We start from the raw sequence: 25,731 nt of genomic DNA, 5'->3' as shown, positions 1-25,731 counted from the left end.
CCTTTGGTGGCCCTGCAATCAATTTGAAGATTAAGATTTCAACAGAACTGCGTAAGATTTAAAATAATAATAATAATAATAATTGTTATGCTGTTAACTACTCAATAAAGAGGTTTAAAAAGTAGACCTACTTAATTTTCCCAAAAATAGGCTGGGCTACTCTCTAAATCTTCGAATAATTTTTACATTCTCAAACAACAGGCTATAGGCTACTCGTTCATCATATACAAGTGTGTGCTACAGCAAGCCAGGTGTGCCCTTTAACGGCTAACAACGAAATCTAGGCTACAGGTTATTATTATTTTTACAATACTTAGAAAATTGGTTGCAAGTAATGGCAGTTAAAGAAAAATGTCCAATTTTTTGAACGTGGCATGAAGTCCTGCTGCGATGGCTTCCGTTTTGTTTACAAGATGCGGAGACAGAGAACACCCCCCGTATTCGACTGTGCGGTTTACGTGCGGAGCTGACGCGTCTGCAGGCCAAGGTCAAGTTGAAAGTTGTCGTCTGACCGCGACACTGTGCCTGTTGGCCTATTCAGACTTTGATGGCTAGTCTCAAAGCTTACAAAGGAGAAGAGTCGAATGGTGAGAAATCTTTGGTGAATGAGATGCGTCACAGAAGCCTTTTACTTTTACTGGCCAGTCTGGCCTGCGACTTTGTATCACAAATGTTAGCAGATCTGTGGAGAATGAATAGCCTAGCCTACAATTTAATACGAGTTCATTTCGATTTTGTTTTTGGAAGAAAACGATGTAGCCTATTTATGTGAGAAGGTTGAAAAGCGTCAAACTAAATACCAGGCGGGCGAATACAATGTTTTCTGAATGATTGAATGCAGGAACAAATTAGTAGGCTATATGGTTCTGATGTTGCATGAAAACGAAAAATAACCCTGTTAATCTGCAGTCCAGAGCGCGCGAAATTTTCTTGAATGTAATTCTACATAGCCTATTTAAATTATTCTGATTCACAAAACAACATGTTTTTTTAAGTGTAATTACTTTCTGATGTGTAAACTAAGCGATTTTTTGTTTTCTTAGTAGCTCGAACATTGAGAGTTTGACACAATCGCATGATCCGATATATTTTCTGTGTTTTTTTCGGACAAAATAAAATATGCGTAAATAGGCTATTAAGAATATAGGCTACGTAAGGCCTAAGTATTATGGTGAGCGCATATATAGCCTATATAACACATTTGATTATTATATTACATATTTATAATTTCATATTTGATATATTATTTATTTATTTATTTTCCTGATTATTCCACATGCTCAACTAGAATGTTTTAATATGAAAATTCAAAGATTTAAAAGTGAACGAATTTGCCGAAGCGGCTTTTGAACCTCAACAACACAAAGCCTGCAGAATACTCATTCAGACTTTTTGTCCAGAGAAACACACAGCACGGGCAACAGTATTATTATTATTAATATTAGTATTATTAGTATTATTATTTGTAGTAGTAGTAGTAGTAGAAGTAGTAGTAAGACAATAGTAATAGCTACTAGTATTTAAATATTTATAAAAATAGATAATAGATAAACAAAATAGATAACACCGAAAGGCTTATTTTCACTGCAAAATCAAAATAATATTTTTATAAAATATTTGTTTAATATTTATGCATTTTAACTTGTTGGCCTCGACGTCTACTGCAAGGAATATTTAAAAACAATAGGCTGAATATTTTATAATGATTATTACGAAATAACAGAGGTAGCCACATGCAACATACAAATATGGAAATAAGTCTTTATCATCATTTGTACTGGGTCAATTTTCAAATTGTAATATTTAGCTGCATGAAACGCGTGCATTGCATTGCATAGCATTGGACATTGCTCAATCATCAAACATTATCGGTAGTTTAACATTTCTTTTTGTGTATAATGATAACGTTTCAGTAAAGATGAACACAGAAAAATAATGTTAAATAATGGTTCATTGCACAAGGCAAAAAACATTTATTTTCTCGATTAGAAAATCTAAAGATGCTGCCTTTATACTTTTACAAGTTGTATCTCAGTTGCTATGTTGCCCATGAATGAACAAATATTTAAATTGAAATGAAATTGTTTTTATATTTTAAATTAGCATTAAATCTGCATTTGTATGTTGAAGCATCCTAGAGAACGATAAAAACGACATTTCACAGTTTACACACTCGTTCGTCGAGTTAACCGTTGTCAGGCCCAAATTCAAGGAAGGCCTTGAAAATAAACCTGGTTGATAATTTCCTAATTGTGTAATAATCAACACATATACATTGTTTATATTGCATATATAGCCTATCACTTGTTTATATCACATTTTGTGATAGGCTATAAACGATTTATTATTAGGCTATACTTCTATACTCCCCTCGCTCTAATTTTTAACCCAGCTTTTAATTTCCTTCGAAGTTTTCAAATTAGAGACGATATTTCTATATAATTCGATTAGTCTTGTATGTATTTATCGACATTAATTATTTACACAAGTCATTTACAGGCCTAAACAAAATTAGCGCGTAAAGACCAATTCAAAGCATTTATCAAATACAAAATTCATAACAAAAAGCGTTACAAAATTCAGAGACAGACGATGAACGTCTTCAAATATATTTAACGCACATACAGGCCAGTGAGATTTCGGTTAGCCTACGGTTTAAATTTGGACAGCTTCCCAAAGTAAATTATATTATGATAAATGGAAATTAATGTGCACGTGTTTTGACATCCGTCTCTTCTGGTAAGCGTCCTTTAGTTGGCCACTGGATCACTGCAGATGTAGAGGGTGTTTTATTTAGCCTAATTTATTTAGATTATGTACTTTTTGTGCAAAAGGTCTGCTTAAAAAGTATTACGTGGGGAAGTGAAGTTGTAGTGGAGACTATTCTGTGCGCGTCATGGTCAAGTTCAAGTTGGGCACTGTTGTTAAACTTCTAGCGGAAGTTTGGGAAGCACTATGGGCGGACCTGTTCAACGCGCGACAAGGCCTAAAATTCCCCTCTGATCTGTGTTCACACCAGAATTACAGAAACCGCAACATCTTATGAGTCCATTTTGCTTTTTAATCCTATACTTAACATGACAAGGAAAGAGACTTGTCAAGAAGAAACCACGATAAACTAGACAGCAAGTTGAGTTCAGTGTTCCCATTTGACTAATAGATCACTTAAACAGTTTTAAAAACCAAAGAAAATAAACACTGTTGCGTGGTGCGGGAGCAAGGGGTGGATGAAATCTCTTTCAATGTCATTTCATTCAAATAATTCAGAATAATTTGTCGTCTAATCAATAAAATACGAGACGAGTTTAAATATTAGGCTACTGATTTATTACTTACTGGGCCTATTGACATGTGATGTACATCAGTTTCACACGCGTAGCTGAAAGCGAATGCTTTCGAGAGAAAAAACGGGAAAAAAACACGTATAGGCTACTTAACAGTAAGCTTGGTGGCAAAAAAAAGTGGAATTGGGATTACACTACAAAAGTATAATGGTCAATTTAAACTTGCTAAGATACGATTTCTATAGAGGAAACTTTGTGTTAAAATTTAAATCGTTCGAATGGCAAAATAGGAAGGAAAGATTCTTAATTTAAGAATGTGATAATCATTACTATTATTAGTTAGAGAATTAGTTATGATAAAATGCCAAAATATTGAACAGCAGCGTAAAGTGTGTCAGGAATTTATGCAACCAAAGCAAACAGGCCTAACCTCAAACTCGATATTTGCGAATTTGTCCATTGAATTTAAAGATAGGGTTGTGCAAAAAAGACAACAAGATGCAGCCTGTGCTTTCCAGGAGAGAATTACAAATATATGATTGTTTAAAGTTCAAGGACGCCTGCAAGGACTGCCCACAAAAAAAGTTTATTGGTGGTGTAGGAATGTACACAAAATGAGACATGAGGAATGTAAATCAGGGTCCATGTTGTGTGAGCCATAGTCAGGCCAAACATATACATTTATTCAAATAAAACTGTTCCGTTTACATCATTTTAATCAATTTAGGTTTGACTTTTATTCTCTACCTTATGACCTTGAAGATCGGATGGCACCTCTTGTTAAGAGATTTGATAGGCTACTTATTGTCCCAAAGTATTTGCACGGCCAAAAGATAGCCTAACTTGTGGCACTGATACTTAAATATCTTTTTGCAAGGTAAAAACATGACAACAAAAGGAGCGATACACAAGTTTACAAGGAATACCAAGAGAGAGAATCTACAATAAGAGAGAGAATGCATTACCAACTTAAGTCCCGGTGTTTCACTGACCACACTAACACTGGACACGACCACACTAGAAATGGACATACCCACACTGCAATCAAAACAGACAAAGCCCAGTTGGTTACACTTTATTTTCAGGTGACTTAGTTACATTGTACTCAGATTAATATTAATTAACTAGCTACATGTACACGTTAGGGTTTTGTTTAGGGTTAGTTACTTGTAATTATGCATAATGTACTGTTATTACTAAAGTAAGTACATGTAGTAACATGAAGTCACCATAAAATAAAGTGTTACCGCCTACTTTTCTGCCAAAATTCACAAATGACAGAATCATCCAGTAAATGTTTAAACAGATACACTGCACATTTGACAATCTTACAGCGAGAAACCCTCAAGGGAAACACAAGCATGCTGTGTGATTGTATGTCGGTCAACCACAATACAAGACAGTAAGTGATCTGAATCGGTCTCCATTACTAAACATGCTAATTGAAATGTAATTCGTCTCTTTTAAGTTTGGATTGCTCAATTGCTCGGGCAATTAATATTTCTTCTTTAAATTAATTAGCTTTTTCTTTTTTAAAGCATACACATTTAGCAGAATTGAAACCAGGACCTTAGGGTTGATAGTGTTATCTAACATTACTTTTTTTATTTGCATTATCAACATTTCATTGTAAGCAGCTATCTCCTGAGTCCTTGTCAAGAGAGAGAGAGAGAGAGAGAGAGATTTGCAGTGCTCTTATCTTTCCTAACAGGCGAGGGCGCACGAGGACAGCTTTGATGATTCAGAGAACTGTCACCGCGGCCACATAAACAGAGCGTCTGACGTCACTGCACAACATGCGCGTCCCATGCACTCCAGGCGCACCCGAAGCGCTTGTAAAACAACCCCGGATTTCCCATACGCTAAACCAGAGGAGAGAACGTGAAAGAAGACTGATGAGAAATGAGACGACGGAAGCGTTGAACTGCATACGAGATAATAATCACTGAGACAATAATCACTGTTGACAACAAAGCCTTTGAAACGCAAACTTCATAAACATAGCCTACTCTATAACCACCTCTTAACCTGATATGGTCACTTAGGCCTACTCTCTTGGTGTTTTTTTTAACGAACTAATGAATTCTTTTAATTAACTTAATTAAAATGAAATGATGTATTTTAATAAAAAACATTTGGGCAATTTAGCTTCTTTTTTTGGGTTTTCTTTAAGAGAGATGGGTGGTTTGTGTGCAATTAAGATACAGAAGTCGAACTAATTACATCCCAGTGGGTTATGATTCAATTGCTGCCTATGTGATGTATCAACAGTGTTACAAGGTTATAAGGAAAAGCCACACACTTGTAGCAGGTTATATTACGCCACCAAAAACGATGAAAGCCATTTGGTTTGAGAAGCAATATCAAGTTTAAAACTACTGAGGCATATTCTTTAAAGCTATTGAACTTCATCACAGCTTTGTTGCGATTTTTTACTGCCCGAAATCCGACATCAAAGCCTCCTCCCTGAAAGCAAGCAGTGCGCTAGGTTATCTTTGCAGCCTATATAATATACTCGACAGACTCGTCTCCTGGAGCCCGAAACTCATAAGCCTCACTATCATTAAAGTGTTGGTTTTGTCAACGACCAAGAGACAGAACAGGATTTTGAACTTTGTCCATTTCAGTCCGCTCATGCTTTCAACTATCTATGCTATATGTGAGACATGCAGATAAAAATACATCAAAATAAGTCAGAAATTAAACAAGACAATGGATTCTAAGATGTATTAAGAACACACTTTGAAGAATATCATAAACAACATAGGTGCAACAAAACATTTTATAATGCAGGGGAAATAACTAATTTGCATATTGTAATGATGGGCAGGATTTGAAGACCAATATTTTATATAGGCCTGTTTCTTCTTAGTTTATATTGTGGTTCATTTTATATTGGAATACGTGGAATTATAACATTATTAGAAAAAATGGGTAACACTTTATTTTAAGGTGACGTATTTAGGATCAAGGACACGTTTTTACATAGGTTACTATAATAATAACAACAGTAAATTATGCGTAATTACAAGTAGGCTAACTAACCCTAACTCTAATCCAAACCCAACCATAACTCTACGGCTACATGTTAATTATTATTAGGCTACTCAGTACTTAAGTTAGTAGCATACAATGTAAATACGTCACCTCAAAATAAAGTGTGACCAAAAAATGTACGTGTTAATAATTGTGAATATAGAGTCTAATCATCTGAAACCTAGAGTTCAAATTGAAAACATTCCAGAAATAGAACGGGAAAGCTGCTTCCCGCAAGCGGTGAGGGTATATGCATTGTTGGCGCGGCTCAAACAAATCTAATTAAATGTCAAATAGCCTGTTATTCTTACTCCTGGTCACGGGGGCCTGACCTTTTTGCACTTTACTTGACACCACTTTGGAAGACCGAGTTAGGGCGGGAGGAAAAGCGAAGGGAAGAGAGCGTGACTGAGATGGTGCGTTGAAGAAAGGATGGAACTTGTACACTTCAAATTACGCCACTGGCAGAGAGACAGCCCTCCTCATCTTTGGAATATTCCCATTCAGTCTGACGTCCTCCAACGCGCACTGACTGTGTTGATCGGTGAAGAACATGTGCTAATATATTCCGAAAGGCTGCCATTATGACTCCTTCCTATCCAAGTGGGCTTAAGACAGGGAGATAATAGATAGGGTTTTACCATATCTGCGTTCTATCACATTATTCCAACCTTGACTGTCCTCGTTAATGGACATTAGTTTTTTTTTTTAAATCCATCAAAAAGCCCTCAACCACACTTTCTTCTCTAATGCGAGAAGATGATCTGAGTTCAGTAAAACAAAAATACCATTGGTATTCTGGTTATCATATTGGTACCACTGTGGTCATTGTAATTAGCCTAACACAATAATAACATACACATTAAATTACGACATTTCTAAGGGAGAAATATGAACAATGCTGAGTCAAACACTTTATAATTATGACACAATCATAAAGTGTGAACATCTTGTAATTTAAACGTGTTAAAAAGGTAAAGCTGTTGCATCTTTATTCGGTGATGTAGCCTTGAATTCACCTCTGTCTCTGCTAGACTACTCTCCCACTCTGTTTATTCACTCTAAATCGACGCGTGGCGTCACTGAGCCTTCTATTATGACGACTGCCCTATTAACAATGACAGCGCGTGAGGAGAGAGAGGGCAATGGTGATCCCTCCCAGAGTTCGTGCAGCACTCTCGAGCGCTCGCATCGCACAGCTCCTCGTCTGCGTTTGCTGCTCCAAACTGTCTTACCAATCTCCGAGAGATCTGGCCGTCTGCTCTCGTCTAACGGTTATGGACAGCGCTAAGGACTTGCTGATGCGCGCCGAGGGTGGTCAGGTTGGCGCACTCTCTGCCAAAACTGGCTCCAATTTGACGGAAGCTACCGGAGACCTCATGCGCAAGTTACCGGACAAAAAGATTAACCAGAACAGACTAAGCCCAGTGCCTTATTCGCAAAACCTAGTGGATGACGCGACAAAGGGACACCGTAGCGCAAAGTACGGAGATGTGACACTTGCTTGCAAGCCCTCCGCGCCGGACAGAGACCTGTCAGACATTCCCAACAAAGAGGCCAGCAGCTCGGATGCGGAATCAGACCTCTACGAGGAGATAGATGTCAGCTGTACCCCAGAGAGCATGGATTACCCGGGTGGACAAGGTAAAAAAAAAAAAAAAAAAACACGGCTCATAGTAGGCTATTCTTGTTTTATTTGTATGTATTCATTCAAATTGTCTTCTCATGTTTGTAAATTCTCGCCGAGAGATAACACACGCGAGCATATTATCACGTTTAATCGATCTGCCGTGTAGCTCACTGCTTGTGAGCGCGTTCGATTGTCAGCTCCTGTAACGTTATTGCAAGCTTTTTGAATTAACGAGTCAATTACAAGGCCACTGTGTATCTGGGGTGTTGTCTGGGCTTTAACAAGTTGTTAAGTCATTTTACACCAATCTCTAACATCTCATTAACTTTTTTTCAATTTTTTTAAAGAATGTTCTTTGAAAATACGATTGCATTTAACTATTCAGTAGCTAGCCTACATAATACACTTTAAAATTCTTACGAAATCTCTCAATTTATACCATTTCATACTATTAAACATTATTTAAAGAAATAGTGCAAATATTAATGAAGGATATTGCTGTTTATTAAGTAGGCTATGCATATAATCCACAAATGAATGATTCAAATAATTTTCCTCGAATGTTCACATTATTTCAAATGAAATGCAATATCAAAGTCGAGCGTTTGTTTAGTTTATATTTTGAAAATAAATCATAATATGTCCAGAGATTGAGAGTGCATGTTTTATTCGATTTTCTACACTGGAGATTGATCAAGAAAAGCTAATAAAAACATGTAGTCTTAATCTCTGAAGCTGTTATGTTTTTTGTTGTTTTGTTTTTTGTTTTTTTGCGCTATCGTTTGTCCGAAATGATTCAGTTGCTAATATTAAAATATGGAACTGAATTCAGACTCATCTTAGGCTATATTTTTTTTCTGGGTTATCATGCAACCAAAAATCATTAGCAAGTGATGAAGTATGAACTCTTAATTAATACATCCATTGCAAGGTTTCTGCTTACCGATTTATGTCCTAAAATCACTGTTTATTTTCTGTAAGGACTGGCGATGGGCTCGCCGAACCACGGTAAAGAAGTCGGTGTGGACAACAAGATGGGCTCAGGCCCCGGTTCTCTCAACTATGCTTCTGACCAGATGCGAAGGTATCGAACAGCTTTCACGAGGGATCAGATATCACGACTGGAGAAAGAGTTTTACCGGGAAAATTACGTGTCCAGGCCACGTAGGTGCGAGTTGGCGGCTGCCCTAAATTTACCGGAAACAACAATAAAGGTATTGCTTTGCTCCACCGATTCTATATTGAAAACTGATTGATAAGGCTACCAACGAGTAATGAGTATAACAACTCTGCCAAGATTGCTCCAATCAATCAATGCGGGCAAGCTCATCAAACAATAAAAATGGTTTAAAATTACGATAAGAAATACGATCACAATTCTATATGAAATATGCATCATAGCCTACTTGTTATTTGCTTATGGGAGCATTCGTCTTGGTTTATTTCTTATCCAAATTGGCTTTGCTTATATGCACTAGGCCTCAGTCATTACTATTATTTTACGCCTGCTTTGCTGCTTTTGGTTACAGGTTTGGTTTCAGAACCGTCGCATGAAGGACAAGAGACAGCGGCTGGCTATGACTTGGCCGCATCCTGCCGACCCCGCCTTTTACACCTATATGATGAGCCATGCTGCAGCTACGGGCAGCCTGCCCTATCCATTCCAATCTCACCTTCCTCTACCTTACTACTCTCCACTCAGCGGTGTGGCTGCAGGTTCAGCCTCTGCTACTGGGAGTCCATTCTCCAATCCTCTGCGCTCGCTGGACAGCTTTCGGGTGCTTTCGCATCCATACCCGCGTCCTGAGCTACTGTGCGCCTTCAGACACCCATCACTGTACCCCAGCCCGGGTCATGGGCTTGGTCCTGGGGGAAGCCCATGCTCTTGCCTTGCCTGTCACGCTGCCAGTCAATCAAACGGGCTCCAACATAGGCCCAATAACGCAGACTTCTCGTGTTCACCCACGACCAGGACTGAGGCCTTCCTCACGTTCTCGCCAGCAGTCATCAGCAAATCAACTTCAGTGTCTTTGGACCAGAGGGAGGAAGTGCCACTAACCAGATAAGACGACAGAAAGAGGCCATGGATTCTTCGTGTATCCGGATCAGCTTTGGGCACTTTGGCAGTATTTAACAAGTCAACGCATGAACTACTCAAAGCAGCTTGCACAACACAAAAGCAATCTGCTTTAGTTAAGGTTTCGAAACTGTGGATGTTTTTCCAGTTAAGAAGCTATGTGTTGTGCAGAGTCTTATTTTAACACTGTCAGGTCACGGACTTTTAAATAATCTTTGGAGAAATTAGATACTGATAACAGAGATATCATATTAACTCAAATACATTTTAAGTAGCCTACACCCTATAGACACAAATGTGACAAAGGAGACAAGGACATGTATTTGTAAAAAATGACTGAAGGATATAGCGCAAGAATCTATGATAATTTATACTCTTTCATAACCATACAAATTGACCCACATGCAGTTTTTCACATTAAAACGATGTTTTTCATCTAGCTTTTTAACAAGGGGATTTGTTAACCGAGCACGGTTGGCTCATTATTCCTCCTCCACGAACATCCGGTCCCGGTAGCACACCGAAATGTGCAGATGCGAGGGAAATTAAGGAGTGATGTATTCGGAAAGGAGAAATTTTGAATGTTGAATTAATGATAATGCTGCACGCTCAGAGACTTGTCTGCCAAACCGGTAACAAGGCGCCAGGGGAGCGGATTAAGAAGCTCCATGCGAGGCTTGCTGGCTTGACGGGAGAACATGCGCTAGAGATCCATTGGACAATCACATGCGGCAAATTGGGGCGAGCCAGAGATGTCTGTCTTACCCGCATACCGTCAGCTGAATACCATCCCGTAGCCTACCGTCTCTTCCCGGCCTTAATGTCGGCTTCCTTCACCTTCACTCTGAGACACAATAGCCTACAATAGCCTAAATATACACACAAGTAAAATGGCAAATCCCGCAAAAATAACGCTAATATTTATGGACATAATCAGATGGCATTATTTATTGATTTATTGACCATGATGTTTTTCCATTTATGTATTTTGAATTCAACTCTTGGATCAAGTTTTCTTTTATGTATAGTTAGGCTAGATAGGCTACTCCTATTCTGCTCAGTTAGGTTGATTTCGGGTTGTGGAAAATGCGCGAAAAATGGGTCAGTGTTCTGGTTAAATTGAATTTCATAATAAACAATTTCAAACGAAAAGTGACGAGTGACTAATGTTTATTCTTAAACCGCCAAAGGTGTCATTTGAAAATATTTGATATTAGTGATGGAACACTGTAAGTAGGCTAAGTTACTTTCTTCCAAGATTTAGATGAATTTATTTTATTTTGCAAATGTATCTTTCTAGACTTTCTGAAAGACAAACAAGCGCCAAATCATTCAGATGTGAATAGGCTAATATGAGAATGAAAATGAATGAAAACCGACAAGTAGGCTATACGACAATAAATGCAGAACTGCAGCAATCTTAAATATGACACAACTATTACTTTCAAATTACAGTTTGTCACCTTTATCTCTTATAGCCTCTATTTTTCATCTGAAACACTGAAATTATCTAATAGCGTGGACATAACTGAACAGCTTTATCTGAACGAGCTGTTAAGAAGTCCCCGGGCCGGGCACCGTACAAGCAATATCCCGGCGCTGTTAATAGAAAGATTGGAATGGAATGTCTTGTGGAAATGTTGGAATGCAGAAAGATCGATGATGCCTCCACCTTACCAATCAACTCACGTTAATTAGCTGGGTTGTCTGCGCAATTGTGGCACCTGGAGCGGCAAATTGAAGCTTTCTTGACATAATAGAGAAGGTTGGATATTGTGTTTAACCATCACATGTCTAACTGCCCAAGCAAAAACTAGAATATAAAAATATATATAGGCTATATATATATATATATATATATATATATATATATATAGCTATATATATATATATATATATATATATATATATATATATAAAGAACAATAGTGACGGCCCTGTATCAGTAAAAACAAATAGACAAACTAAAAGGCATTACAATTTGCAGAATTCCAGTTAGCTATTTAATTATTTAAAAAAACAGAAAATAATAATCTTGTTTGTTTGTTTTTAATTAACCGTGTATGGGTTATAGCATGTTCAGTCACTTTTAGGCTATATGTTTTAAAATAAGTATTTGTTCTATGTATGATCTTCTATTTGTTTCCATTTTGCTTTTTTCATCTGATATGTTACAAACAAAATGTCAACAACTGCTTGTGATCGCTTGCCCAAACAATTTACCTCCTCCCACACTCGAGCCCCCACCAGAACGTCCTGGTTGCGCACGTGATTGATGGCCTTATTAGAAGCAGTTCTTGTAAGTGTGACCAAGTTGATTAAAATGCATATGTTTGGAATAATACGCCATTTAAACCAGAGCAGTTAACTCAAAGTCGGATTTATGTCCGCTTGTTACATTAAATTACCAAAGGCAAAGGTAAGAAATGGCCAACGACTCAATTGACAATTAATAATAAAAGGTAAAAAATACCACATGGGGCTGATAGTTCACCAACGTCTAATACATTTCCGCATGTTTGATAGCCTACTTAAAATGTGACATTTTATGCGCGTAACCAACGCCGGTTTACCTGCACCAATGAGCATGTGGGATAAAAAAATAAAAATAGGCCTAATAATAATAATAAATAAAATAAAACCTATGTCCGTTCATATAGTTATTTTCAGTCTCATACAAGTATAATTGCTTACTTTCAGCCCTCGGACTAATTAATCTGTTCTCTGATGTAACCTCTGCGCATGTCACCTCTCCATCATCTTAATAATGTAGCCTAATAATAAATGAAAACAGTCAGATGATAATATCACACACCAACAGTATGCTACTACATCTTTGAAAAAGAGAGTGTTGAACATCATATGACTGTAATAGTGAGAATAAGGTTTGACATCTCGTTTCCTTTTTTCTGGAGCGACAATACTCCGTAGGCAGGGGCGGTCCCGCGCATCTGTCCGTTAGAGCGCATCTCAAGGCGGCGACTGTTTAAAAGGCTGTTTACGTTCTAATTTACAGCAGGCAGAGCAAGGCGTGAATGGACCGCTCACTGCCTAATGATGATGAATGGGGAATTAATGCACAAGTGTACGGGACAATCTGAGCCTTCATCTGGTTAAATAGGCATCCAGTGGTATTAAGAATGTAGAGGTCACATTAAATCAATCGGGTGTGTGAAAGTCATATTCCTCTGGCGTCTATCCGCGTTATTTACGGTGCACCGAAGACAGGCCAGGCTGAAGAAACAAAGCACCGTCAGTTGCGCCAAGAAAAAAAAACTGTCCGTTGTAATTTTCTCAAAAGGGAGCAAGCATGATGAATACCGTTGTATTGGTAACTGGTCTGGTTATTTAGCGTAGGCCTATGTTTTTGAAGTGCATGTCTTTATTTATAGCATTTCAGCACAGCTTATTCTGTTCATTTTTTTTTACCAAGGCAGCCAAGATAGGCCTGAGATTGGCTTCTACTTCAGGTCAATAGCGTTGCTTAGTATATTAAAATTCCTCCTCCCAGATGAAGAGGGAAGCTCATGTCTCAAAAGCAGTCTTGATCGGCTAACTCAAGAATCAGATTTTGTTGGTCATTCCTCAAATTAGCAACCTCCTTGCATATCTGAGAACATTTTCCAAAAATTAATCGTATCTTTCACAGCATGATCATTTTAATAAGATTTGTTTAATTAAAAAAATAGTATTAAGAGGATGTCTTGAAGAATATTAAATGGATCTGCACCATTTACTGTAAGACCGTTTTCCCAACCCTTCTGCTTTAGTCTTCTAGCCTCATTTGAAATGTGAGTTATCTTGCAACGAGATAAAAACTAAATATTTCAGAAACATCACTGAATATTAGGCATTCAGCACTGGCTATTCAGTCCGTCAAAGAACCTATCTTATTATATGGATCTGTTATATTGGTAACAAAGCACTCAAACCTTGGAGAGCTCAAGGACAATGTTGTAGAAACACAAAGGCCAGAAGGAGTTAAACATTCTGATTATTAATACCTGAACAAATATTATGATTTCAAACAATAGTGCTGTGGTACATGTTCACTAAGGTGAAAAACGTTTGTGCAATTTAATTTAATATCTTAGGTAATCATTAATATCCCAAGCATTTCTTTGTTCTTTGCTTTTGCTCTACAAGGGAATGTAATAGCACTTCCTCTCAAGCATATGAGAAAATCATGTTGCTGAGGTGTTTTCCTGCCTTCAGAATGTAAATCCAAATCTTACTGAGCACCCGAATTATCATTTCAAACATTGGTTTTCAACCTGGGTACTCCAGCATTGCACAATTTAGATGCATACCTTCAATACCTGAATTGGATGTGCCCGATAGGTGGAGATATCCAAAATGTGCAGTGCCAAGGTATAGAACCAAAAGCCAAACCTGATATATTACAACATACTTAAATGTGAGAAGGTAAACATTGTAAAAAATAAAAAATAAAAGATTCTAAAAAAGAATCTAAATGTTTGTCAGCCTCTTAGCATAATTGTTGACAGTGAGCAATATTTTTTAGGAATAAAATATATATTTTTTTTACTTTGAGAAGGAGACTGTAAATCCCAATGATGATTACATTACCTCTCTCTCTCTCTCTCTCTCTCTCTCTCTCTCTCTCTCTCTCTCTCTCTCTCTCTCTCTCTCTCTCTCTCTCTCTCTCTCTCTCTCTCTCTCTCTCTCTCTCTCTCTCTCTCTCTCTCTCTCTATATATATATATATATATATATATATATCTACTGTGTCCATCAGTAGATGCAGTAGTAATAGTGGCTCTGTCCAGCTCTTCATTGCCTATACTGATGGATTCCCATATCAAAAGAGCGTCCGGTCGATGCCCCCACATTCTTCATTTACCAGTGAGAGAGAGAGAGACAGAGGCCAAGCAATGTGTTTAACCCGGTCAATGCTCAGAGCTGAGATGAAGCCAGAATCTCTCCTGCTAGGGTGCAAGATGGACCACTGGATCTTTGGCTCTTGCTTAGAAGGCTGTTATTAAACTATCCAAAGTGGACATATTCCATGTATATCTACTAACAAACCTCAGTAGTAGGGCTGGGCGATATGTCCAAAAATATTATAACAATATTTTTTTCCATAACATTCGATATAGCTATTTATCACAATATTAATTTACCATTAATTGGGAAGGAAATGCTTTCCACATAATTGTTAGACCTTGTGAATGCATCTAAACGTAAACTTTACAGCACCGTCCACAGAATATACTTTTTAATTTAAGGCCCCATGAAAACCATTTTATTTTCCCTTAAATTCTGTTTTCCATTTAGTTTCCGTTGTATATGGATTTAATAAAAATGCAATTAAGCTTTTAAATTGTAATCAAATGAAAATATAACAGTTAATTTACAACAAAACAAAACTTTACATTTTTATTTTTTTTGTCAAATAAGATACTGCGCATACATTTAAAATGTATGAAAAAATATCCTGGTTGTATAATATTCTTAAAGGGACACTAAGTATCTTTTTAGGTATTTTATTAACTAAAATCAATATTTTTATTCATAAATATGTCCTCAATGGTGTACAAATACCTCGGCCAATTATCTGACTTATCCTTATAAATGAAGAATTTATTATCTTTATATACATGGGACGGGTAGGTCCACGGAGGCTTCCATGTAGTTCCGCCATCTTGCAAAACTATAATAGCAGAGAGGGACAAAAAGTACTAAGCCAACGCTTTTCCGCAACGCGTTTTGCGTTCAGAGCCAGCCGAAACCAGCAGAAACGCAGGTGCAGAGCAGTGAGAGGCGCTTGAAACTGCACCGGCAAGTTTAAAAGTCTGGATTGCATTGTTATTATGGACCATACATATGCCAAGCCACAGGAGAAGAAAACATCGTCGCCAAAAAAGTCAAAAATAGAACGTAAAATGCGTGGGATTTCCCCCTTTCTGGTCAATGTATCCCTGCCTCTGCTTAATTATTTTTATCCCAGGTGGGGATAAATTTATCCTCCCCTCAAAGTGATCATAGTGCTACTACATAGTGGCGAGACGGATCACAACTTATCACGGATCCGTGGTTTGATTAAAGTCAATTTTATTTTAAAATGATTACTCACTCACTCTTGAGCGTCTGGCGCGAGTGATTTCAATGTAAAGACGCGTTTATGCGCATCTAGAGGTCCTGCGGCGCGGTGTTTAGCGCGGCGCAGTAAACGCGCAAGCCTCATTCTACTCCAGTTTGCGCGAATGAGGCGAATTGCTATCACAGATAATGTCTTTTCTATCATTTCACTGAAGCTCAGTATCGCGATGTAAAGTTAACGTTATTGCATGATCACAGTTCATATGTGTGGGGAAAGATAAGCTATCAGAGTAAAAATATTGCGTTAGGCTACTTCAGTTAATACAAAAAAGATTTTACAATTCCTGCAAATGCAGTGAAGTTCATGTTCTCATGATTTATTTTTATGAATAACAATGTTTCAAAACATCTGTTTTTTTTCACAAATCGCACCCTGGGCATAACTACAATATTTCATGTTTTTCACAGTCAGTAATTCATACTGTAACATTCGTTTGTTTGTTGTCATGTTGCAGTTTGTTTGAAATAACACACCTGTTCACCTGAAGGAAAACTCGACGAAGTGCTATTAGAAGACATCCTGTCAAAGCTTTTTGGTACATATCGCCTACCGTAGATGCAATGGGCATTTGAAAAAGCGAGGTGCTGGAGAGCAAAATTAGTTTGAATGCAAAATACAAATTCACCACTAGATGGGAGTAATTTCTACTTATTGTCCCTTTAAGAAATAAAAATAGTATTATTATTACTTTAAGAAGTATACACTGTTAAACATTTTAGTGTGAAATTACAGTATATTCTAGGTTAATTTCTACGGTATTTCTACAGTGCATATGTACTATGAAGGTACCCAGCATGCAGTGCGGCATGAGTAGATTATGCTTTGGAGTTTCTTGATTCACATTGGTTTTGTGCTGCTGAACTTATTTTTGTTTCCCTTTAGAAGTTTGTGTTGTTGGTAGATTTGGTAATGTTGGTTTATGTTGTATAAGTGTTTTCATTATTTGTTTAGTGTCACCACTGTTGTGTTTTGTATGTTAAGGTTTGATGTCTATGCATCATAAGGTGATGCTTATAAGATGATGTCCTCTTTCAAAGATGAATCTCAGCAGTTTCTTCACTGTTGTGAAAGATCATTTAAAAGTTATGAATTTGAAAAAAGTTTTTGGTAAATCATCATGCTTAAAGCTGCAGTCCGTCGTTTTTCCTCTTTGTCGCCATCTCTGTTAGAAATCTGCAATTGCAGTTATTCGTGGAATTATTAACTGTGCGTGGGTAGTAAATCGGCATGAAACAGCGCGGATGAACACAATGTATTGAGGAGAACCTGTCGCTGCCGCGTCGCTGTGGATACTGTACTGTCATCATCAGCAATCTCAGAGTATACTTTTTGAAAGTGTCAACATTAGAATTTTCATCGGAAAATGTCATCTGAACAAGTAAGTAACATTCACTTTTGTTCTGACCAAATTTGGGGGGTGGGGGGAAGCATTGCAGTAGGCTATATCATGCTGATTAAATCTAACGATTGCTTATATCACGTCAAAACGTGAAAAATATTTTTTTTTCTGTAGCCACTCTGAAGTCCGAAGTCTTTGGGTTTTACAACTGGTGAATCTCTTTAGTTGACACTGGTGATTGTCTCTTTAAACTTTAGGGGTCCGCCATACCAAGTGCTAAGCTAAATCTCCACCATCATCCACACACGCTAGCCGGGGACTCCTTCTCTCTGTGTACAGAAGTGACGTAATGACGCAAAGACATGCTCGAAATTCCCGCGGAAATCCACCAGTACCACTGGAATTAAAATCATTATTACAAGCTTACCGTTTTGAATCGAGGGAAGGCAAGCAGATCGTTTTGAACACTGGCTGGTTAAGTTTTTTTTCAAAAATGTCTTTTTTTATATTTTTAAACCCCAAAAAGTGCCGGACTGCAGCTTTAAATAATACTAAAACAAAATCTTCATATTCTTGCTAAGAATAGTTTGACTGAACTATTTCATATTCTAGCTTGTCATCCTTTTAACAAATGTTTTTGTTTTTTTAATCACATATTTGACTTGGGTTTGAAACAGAAATTTGAATATGAATACAGATGCCAAGACCCACATTATAATTTGAAATCACAGTAAAACAAGAGCAGTAAGTTACTGTAATGTTAGCATCCTTCTGCATTTTATTCACAGTAATTTGTAAGAAAATGATCCCGCGTGCATTGATTTCACAATACATTTCTGACTACAGTAATTTATTGTAAAACAATTCTTTTTAATACAGTAAATTCCCGGCAACTTTTTTTACAGTGTACATTTTAGTACACAGTAGTGATATATTTCTGTCATCATTTGTTGAAGTTAAACTTTTATTTTGACAGTTTGTCGAAGATCTTCCAGTTTTAGTTTCAGTTTCAATGAGTATTTGACACTTGTTTTTCTCTGTGAAAAGCTTCTGACGTGACTCTATAAGCAGCTCTGGAGATGAAGTTCATGTGTTGACATGAGACGGCAGACGCTGAAAACACGGGCGGCACAAGTGTGAGTTTGTGTATCAGACGAATCCGCGCTGTTCATTCACGCAGAAGCACATATTAGCGAATTGCACTGACGGGCTTTTGTCGCGATCATTTCTGCTGTGTGATAGTCCGTTAGATTATATCGAATACAAATATCCAGAGCTTATCATTGTTATTGATGTAAATTTTATCAATCTCGATATGAGCACTAAATGTGTATAGGCTAGCTTCTAAAAACAACATCCACAAAAAGGAATTACGAGCATATGGTACTTTAACATTTTTGGCTCAGGATGTAGAAGATACAAATTTGGTTCGTCCACTGTGACAGTATGATGGTTAATTTCACCTTCCAAGCAGCTTATGGATGTAATGTAATTCTGGATCCAGATTCATACCTGAGTTATGAGAAAACATTGTGTTTATCAAATGTCAAAACAATCTTGTTAGATAAAAGATGGAATCCAAATTGAATTATTAATACAGATATTTTTAAGCGCTATATTTAATTTAAATCTTTATTTTTAAAAGGAAGCATACACGTAAAGAGCACAAGCTTCATATTATTTATTAACCTTGGTGACTTGGTCAATACAGAGTTGAGGAAATCTTATAGTCCAAATACACTGCACAAATGGAATGGGATTAAGATGCTTTAAAAACTGTTATTTGGATAAGTTGGACTTGTAAGTGCACACTGGTTAAGTCATTAATAATTATGAAGACAGAAATAGTCAAACATTTTCATTTGAAAATAAACCCATTTTATTTGAGGCTCTAAGGACATTTAAAACAACCACGAAAATCGTTTAGTGCCATCAACAATATAAAATCAATAGTCAAGGTCATGGTTGTCTGTTTTTTCATCTAGTAACTCCACCCCTTTCTTATGTCTCTGCACTAGTCGGCTAACACAAATAAATTGAATGGTGTGAACCCAAATATCTATTGTAACAATAGTCCATTGCAAACATCCATCTGACCGGTTTTGTGTCAAGTTATAATTAGCTTTTATTAAGGATGGTAGATCTATTCAAGTACATCAGTTCAGTTTATTATATTATTATGTTTCATTTATAAAATTACTGTTATTAACAAAAAAAATTATCACAGCTCAAAAAGATTAAACCTACAACAACTGAATTGTGATCACAATTAAGAATATGTGTAAATATCCTATTGCTTTCACATTCACGTGCATTGGTAAGTGCCAATGCTGCTGAAGTTACTCTTCAATTTATTTTCTCACGCAGCTGCAAGAGTGAAGCACAGCTGAAGTGCGCCCAAATCATGCGATATTGTCTAAAATAATTTAATAAGCACTTTGTTTTATGGGAGTGAGTTATTGTTTTATGATGACTCAGGGAGCCAATGGCTTTGCAGTGCTCTCCAGCTCTCTCCACACCTCGTTTTATTTTACAGCACTATGCTTTATTACTCGGCAACCATGCCGCCGAGCTGCACGGCAACCATGCCAAACCCTGAGTTTTCCCATCCGTTCTCTATCTGAGAAATCTATAGCATTGTGAAATATCAAAATAACTTGATGCATGCTGAAGAATATCAATGTATATTGTAAAAATGTACAGTTCAATGAATGTTCTCAAAAACAAAGCTTGTGAGTGTTTATACTCTATAGCAATTGCTAATAAAGATGAATATTTTACCTAAACTTTTAGAAAGTATGATAAGAAGTGGTGAATAGAGAAGTGTGTATGTGAGTACTGTATGCGTGTGATGCTGTAACCCTGGGAACAAGTGATGTGTTTTCATTACAGCTCTCTGGCCCTTTTACTTGTGTCCGATATGCTCCAACCCCCAACCCCCAGAAGGCAACAGGACAAGGCGCGCACACTGACAGGAGAATCATTGGCGCATGACAGGGGTGTCCTGGTTTTCCCCCTCTACAACGCTGGCTGCTGTTAAAGATTCAAGACGTGAGCTATGTGCATTGCTAAGCTGCGTTCTCAAGCTTTCATTAGATTAAGCTATACTCATTATAGTATATAGACTTGTTTCTTCATATTAAGATGGAATCAAGCAAGAATAACAGATTTCAGCAAGCAGCATAACATTGTCATTTTCACTGTGTCACATTGAAAACATAAGAACTAATATTGAATTGAATTCATCTGGCCACACTCCACATAAAGAATTTCAGGAATTTGACTAAATTGCAATTCAAATTCACACATGTAATGCATTCTGCTAACATATTCTAATGCACCCCATGGTAAAAAAATAAAATAAAAATTAAATGTGATCAAGTATATTAACTAAATGCAAATGTATAGGTGACTCACACAGGGATTTTAAAGTTTACCTTGACAATCTTCACTTTAAAAAATACAGTTTTGAATTTCTCTCTAATTTAATTCTACTCATCAAACTCGAATTGGATTTCCACATTCTGTTTGTAAAATTAAAATTCAGGAATTTAAAGGCACACCGCATAACTTTTGGCCACTAGGGGCGCTAGACCTGTAACTTTCACATCGAGCGCCCCTAGAGCCCATAAGCGCCGCAGCACTGTCGCAAAAGTCAAGAAGACATCCACGATCCCTCTCGCGTTTTCTCTTTTTCGCCTCCTCAGAAGCAGTTATAAACTTTTTCCTTGCCTCAGCCATGGCCAGGAGTCGAGCAGGCGAAAAAATAGTAGCAAAAGCGTTAGCTCCTTGAGCATATCAGAGCTTGTGGTCACGTGACGGTCGTAAAGTGATCCGTTCTCCAGGCATTCTCCAGGTCACATGTATATTGTAGCGCTGTATATTGGCCTGAGGAATCATTTAAAATAACTCATATGCTTCAAATCTTTAGGTCACAAAGTTAATTTAATTTAACTGGCTTTCTTATCTCAAATAGACCACAACCCTTAATGATACAATACAGTAGCATTTATTCTTATAGCAGCATGACGATAACTTTCTGAAGTAAATCTTTGCCAGTTACAAGACTTGCATGCCATGCTATTTCAGTGACACTGAAAGAATGTTCTATGATGGACATCAAGACCACAAGTGCACATTAAGTGTGCCATTTGGGACAGGGCCGGACTTCAGTGTGCGTTACAAAACTCAAGTTCGAATGGAATAAGAATAGATTTTTTTTGAAAAGGAAGAAGAATAGGAAAGAAGGGATGAAAGAACAAGGGATGGAAGCACAGAAGGTGGATCTGAGTTTCCATCTTTAATGGACAACTTTAAAGATAACTCATTGTTTGTGTTTGAGCCACTCACTTTGAGAGTAGGAGTCAAGCACATTAAATCATGCACATACACACTTCAACACACACACTGGCGTCTCTGTGTTGTGACTCATTCAGAGGAAATGCACGGCTTTAAGCTCGACCAGATCAAGTATGTTGAAGATAGCAGGGCCCTGAGTGTAACCTGTATGCGTGTTTGGTTTTTATGGTGATGTTCTGTTTGTGCTAGTTGTCTGAAGCCAAGCTGAACAAGCTCTTAACTCTGAACAGGTTAATGGAACTTTTATGGGTCTCACTTACAATCAGTTGACCTCTTGAATTTCCCTCTGTCTATTTTACTCTCTCTCTCTCTATTCTGTCTCTTTCACCAAATGGAAAATGTTGTTACAAAAACTGCAAGATCATCCCCTTTCAAATAATACATCCAGGGTCAGTTTTACAGACAGGTACACACACCACATACTGCAAGCAGATTTACAGTTCCCTTACATGCACAAAATTCATAAATGACAGAAAGTAATACTTCGAACAATAAGGTATATGGGTATTAATGGCTGACCTCCACTTTGATGGATTTCGCAGATTTTGAAAGTGTCAACGGCATTAGATTTATCAGCGACAGCTGAAAAAAACCCTACTGAATATGAGCTCCCAACTCTCTTTCTCTCACCATTGCACTCTATTCTCATTCCCTGTTCTCTGAATGCCCCTGTCCAGTACTCAGACACACACTCACTCACACACATACACACGGGTGATAAAGGTGGGTGAGAGATAGCCTTGTAAAAGTCTTATCTCATCACAGTCACTTTTATTCATGTCCATCATCAGAGTGTCAATAGTAATCATGGACCAATCAGAAACAGTGTGATGGAGCTCCAACCATGAAAGGACACACACACACACACACACACACACACACACACACACGTTCTCTGGAGTAGGCTACATTTAATATATATTAAGATTGTGCATGTCATGGCTTTGAAAATGTTAATTTAATGCAATACGGCTAAAATGGTAACTTAGCATATAAAGTTACTGTGCGATTTGAACACATACACACCTTTCCTCTCCTCACTTCATGAAAGAAATCAATATGAGCTGCCTTAGGTTGTATGTCTTTCTTTCTCTCCTCCTCATTCTCATTTCCCTCGCATCCTTCTTTTCTCTTCTCTTGGAATTTATGCGCACTGATAAGTAGTAACTCCTGCACAGTAGAAATGATGATGATGTGAAATAAAATACAGCTATGCTGCCTCGCTTCTCTCTATGCTGCAGCCGAGACATGACTCTTAAAAGATAATAATCAATATTGATTTTTAGTGAGTGAGTGGGAATGAAAGGGGGGAATAATAGAGGAGAGCAAAGGAGAAGGATGCATGGAGAGGTAGAAAAGGAAAAATAAGTGTGCATGTTGGGGTGGTAAAGGCAGGAGGGCGAGAGAAAGAGAGAGAGAGGGTTGGACTCCTCTCCATTTGAAGCTTGACAGAATCAATGAGCTTTAGAGGATAGATAGAGCCTCAATGTGCTCTGTTAAATAGGTGTGTGTGTGTGTGTGTGTGTGTGTGTGTGTGTGTGTGTGTGTGTGTGTGTGTGTGTGTGTGTGTGTCAGTCCGCTTAGTTTGCGCCATAAGTGGACCATCATAGTTACATGAAACCTAACCTAACTTAAGAACCTAATCCGTTCATACTAACAGCAATTTGCTCCCTAAAGCTATATCTGGTCACATGGACCACCGTCATCTCAGGAGATAATTATGTACTGTATGTAAATGAGCAATAACACAATGCAAAGACTACCAATGGGAATGCAGACAATGATTCAACGCAATTCAATACAACGACAGAGTATGACCGCCTAAACCAACAGCAGAGTGAATTCGGAATTTACAGATTTCAGAATATAAAGATTTTTGCCTTAAGTTGTGTTTTTTTCAATTAAAGTGTTAGACATGTTTTTTAGGTTGCAGTGCCTTTACAGCAAAAACTCTACGTGAACAGGCTTTTTGAATTTAAAATGAGTAACAGCCCCGCTGGAAATTTTACATTCCCAGAACGTTCTCAAAACATCCCTAGTGGTGTCAAGGACGTCGCCTGGTAAAATTCCTAGAAGTTCTTTGAAGGATTTGGGGATGTTATTTAGCGGACCTTCATGGAACATTCAGAATGTTCTCGGAACGTTTAGGGGACCATATTTTATTTGGAAATGTGATGTTCCCAGAACTTCCTCAGAGCGTTCCCGCTGGTGTCAAGGACGCCGCCTGGTGATATTCCCAGAATGTTTAGACGGTCAAGATGTTGAGTTCTTTTAAGGGTTGGGGGACGTAACTTGGCGGACCTTCTGGGAATGTTTAGGGGACCATTACTATAGGACGTTCCATGTAGTTCTCTACACTACGTTCCCATAACGTTTGCAGGACCTTTAGGGGACCAACCTAGAATGTTATTTTTGGTCCTATTTAGGGATCATCACGTTTACTGAATATTAGTAACATTACAGGAACCTTTAAAGGGGTGGTAAAGTATGATTTCACTTTTCTAACTTTAGTTAGGCTAGTGTGAAATGTTGCTGTTTGAGCATAAACAATATCTGCAAAGTTACAACGCTCAAAGTTCAAAGCAAAGGGAGATATTTGCTTTTAAAGAAATCGTTTTTTTAAGGACTACACTCGACATTCCTCCGGGTTTAGTGACATCAGCAAGTCTAAAATGTACATAAACCCCACCCCGGGAACACGCAGTCCATGTTGAGAAGAGGAAGAGTTGTTGTATGCATTACTGCACACGACATTCGCATACGATTGTCGCATTTCGCCCCCTAGTGTCAGTCGCACGGAACTTTGAAATTGGTCGTGAAGCAACAGTTACCATCGGAATGGTAAAATTAATGATTTTCATGAATGTAATGCAAGCATGAATATATCTACACAAAACAAATGACCCTCAATACATCTAAAATAAAAACATAGTAGATTTTATAGAGCTAATCAATATAAATATTGATTTAATAATTATAAAATATTTTTTCTGCCATAATTATTCATAACCGACATTTAACAGAAATAGCGTTTACAGAAAAACATTAAAGAGTTAAAATATTGGTAATTCTAGCCTCGCGCTCATAGTTTTGATTAGAATACATCACATCCGGTCGACCGGTCGCATAGGGTCCAGCCGCAGAAGGTCAGATATTTCAACGGTTCCAAAGCTCAAAACGGATCCGAATTTTCTGCATACATTACGCATATGATCGGAACTCCCCGCAGCTCCCGTGCAATCAACTCTCCATTGGAAATGAATGACTTCCGGTCCGACGGCTGTCGTTTGTCGTGTGCAGTGGAAAGGCGGCTTAAGGCTACATTTGTGAGTCAACTCAAACTTTAGCATCCATCTTTTCACTTGCAATAGAAAGTCACTCTGTGTGCATCTCACAACAGTTCATTTCATATACGAGCGATTTCTAGATTATCATGATGACAGAATATCCTAATTGAAGATAGTTAACTCCACATCAGCAATATAGCCTACATTCATCAACTAACCTTTCATAGACGTCCTGTTGCATTCTACATGTTGTGTCACTTCTTCTTGAGTCGCTCCATCTTTGTCTGACTCAGTTTTGACATTAAAGGCAGAACAGTTTCTGTAATTTTAGTGTGTCTGCGTGAGGTAATCGCAGCTGCTAACACGCGAGCTCTTGAAATCCCGCCCTCTGTGCAGCTCATTTGCATTTAAAGGGCCAGGCACACAACGGTGCGTTTTTGCAAATCCTCAAAAAGTGACAACTTTAACATGCTATTAAAGTATCTGTGGGGTATTTTTTTGTGCTAAAACTTCTCACACACACACACACACACACACACACACACACACACACACACACACACACACACACACACACACACTCACTCTCTGGGGTC

The 25,731-nt window shown here is 37.8% G+C and overlaps 2 protein-coding genes across 2 annotated transcripts in view; one reads left to right on the top strand and one right to left on the bottom strand.

The window, feature by feature from the left end:
* hoxa11a (homeobox A11a) overlaps positions 1 to 25,480 on the bottom strand; it is a 37,539-nt gene extending 12,059 nt beyond the window's left edge. Inside the window, exon 1 of the mRNA XM_079589950.1 lies at positions 25,354 to 25,480. The gene's annotated coding sequence lies outside the window, so the exon portion shown is untranslated. The remainder of the gene's footprint in view (positions 1 to 25,353) is intronic.
* evx1 (even-skipped homeobox 1) lies at positions 7,598 to 10,016 on the top strand (the record flags this gene model as incomplete). Its single annotated transcript, XM_079590941.1, has 3 exons — positions 7,598 to 7,964; positions 8,932 to 9,164; positions 9,480 to 10,016. The coding sequence occupies 3 exons, from the start codon at positions 7,598 to 7,600 to the stop codon at positions 10,014 to 10,016; spliced, it is 1,137 nt and encodes a 378-aa protein (XP_079447067.1).
* Positions 25,481 to 25,731: the final 251 nt, after the last annotated feature.

The sequence above is a fragment of the Phoxinus phoxinus genome (genome assembly GCF_949152265.1).
Source record: "Phoxinus phoxinus genome assembly, chromosome: 19".
In the NCBI taxonomy this organism is placed as follows: Eukaryota; Metazoa; Chordata; class Actinopteri; order Cypriniformes; family Leuciscidae; genus Phoxinus; species Phoxinus phoxinus.
The sequence above is the reverse complement of the archived record's forward strand: the minus strand, read 5'-3'. Positions and strand labels throughout refer to the sequence as shown.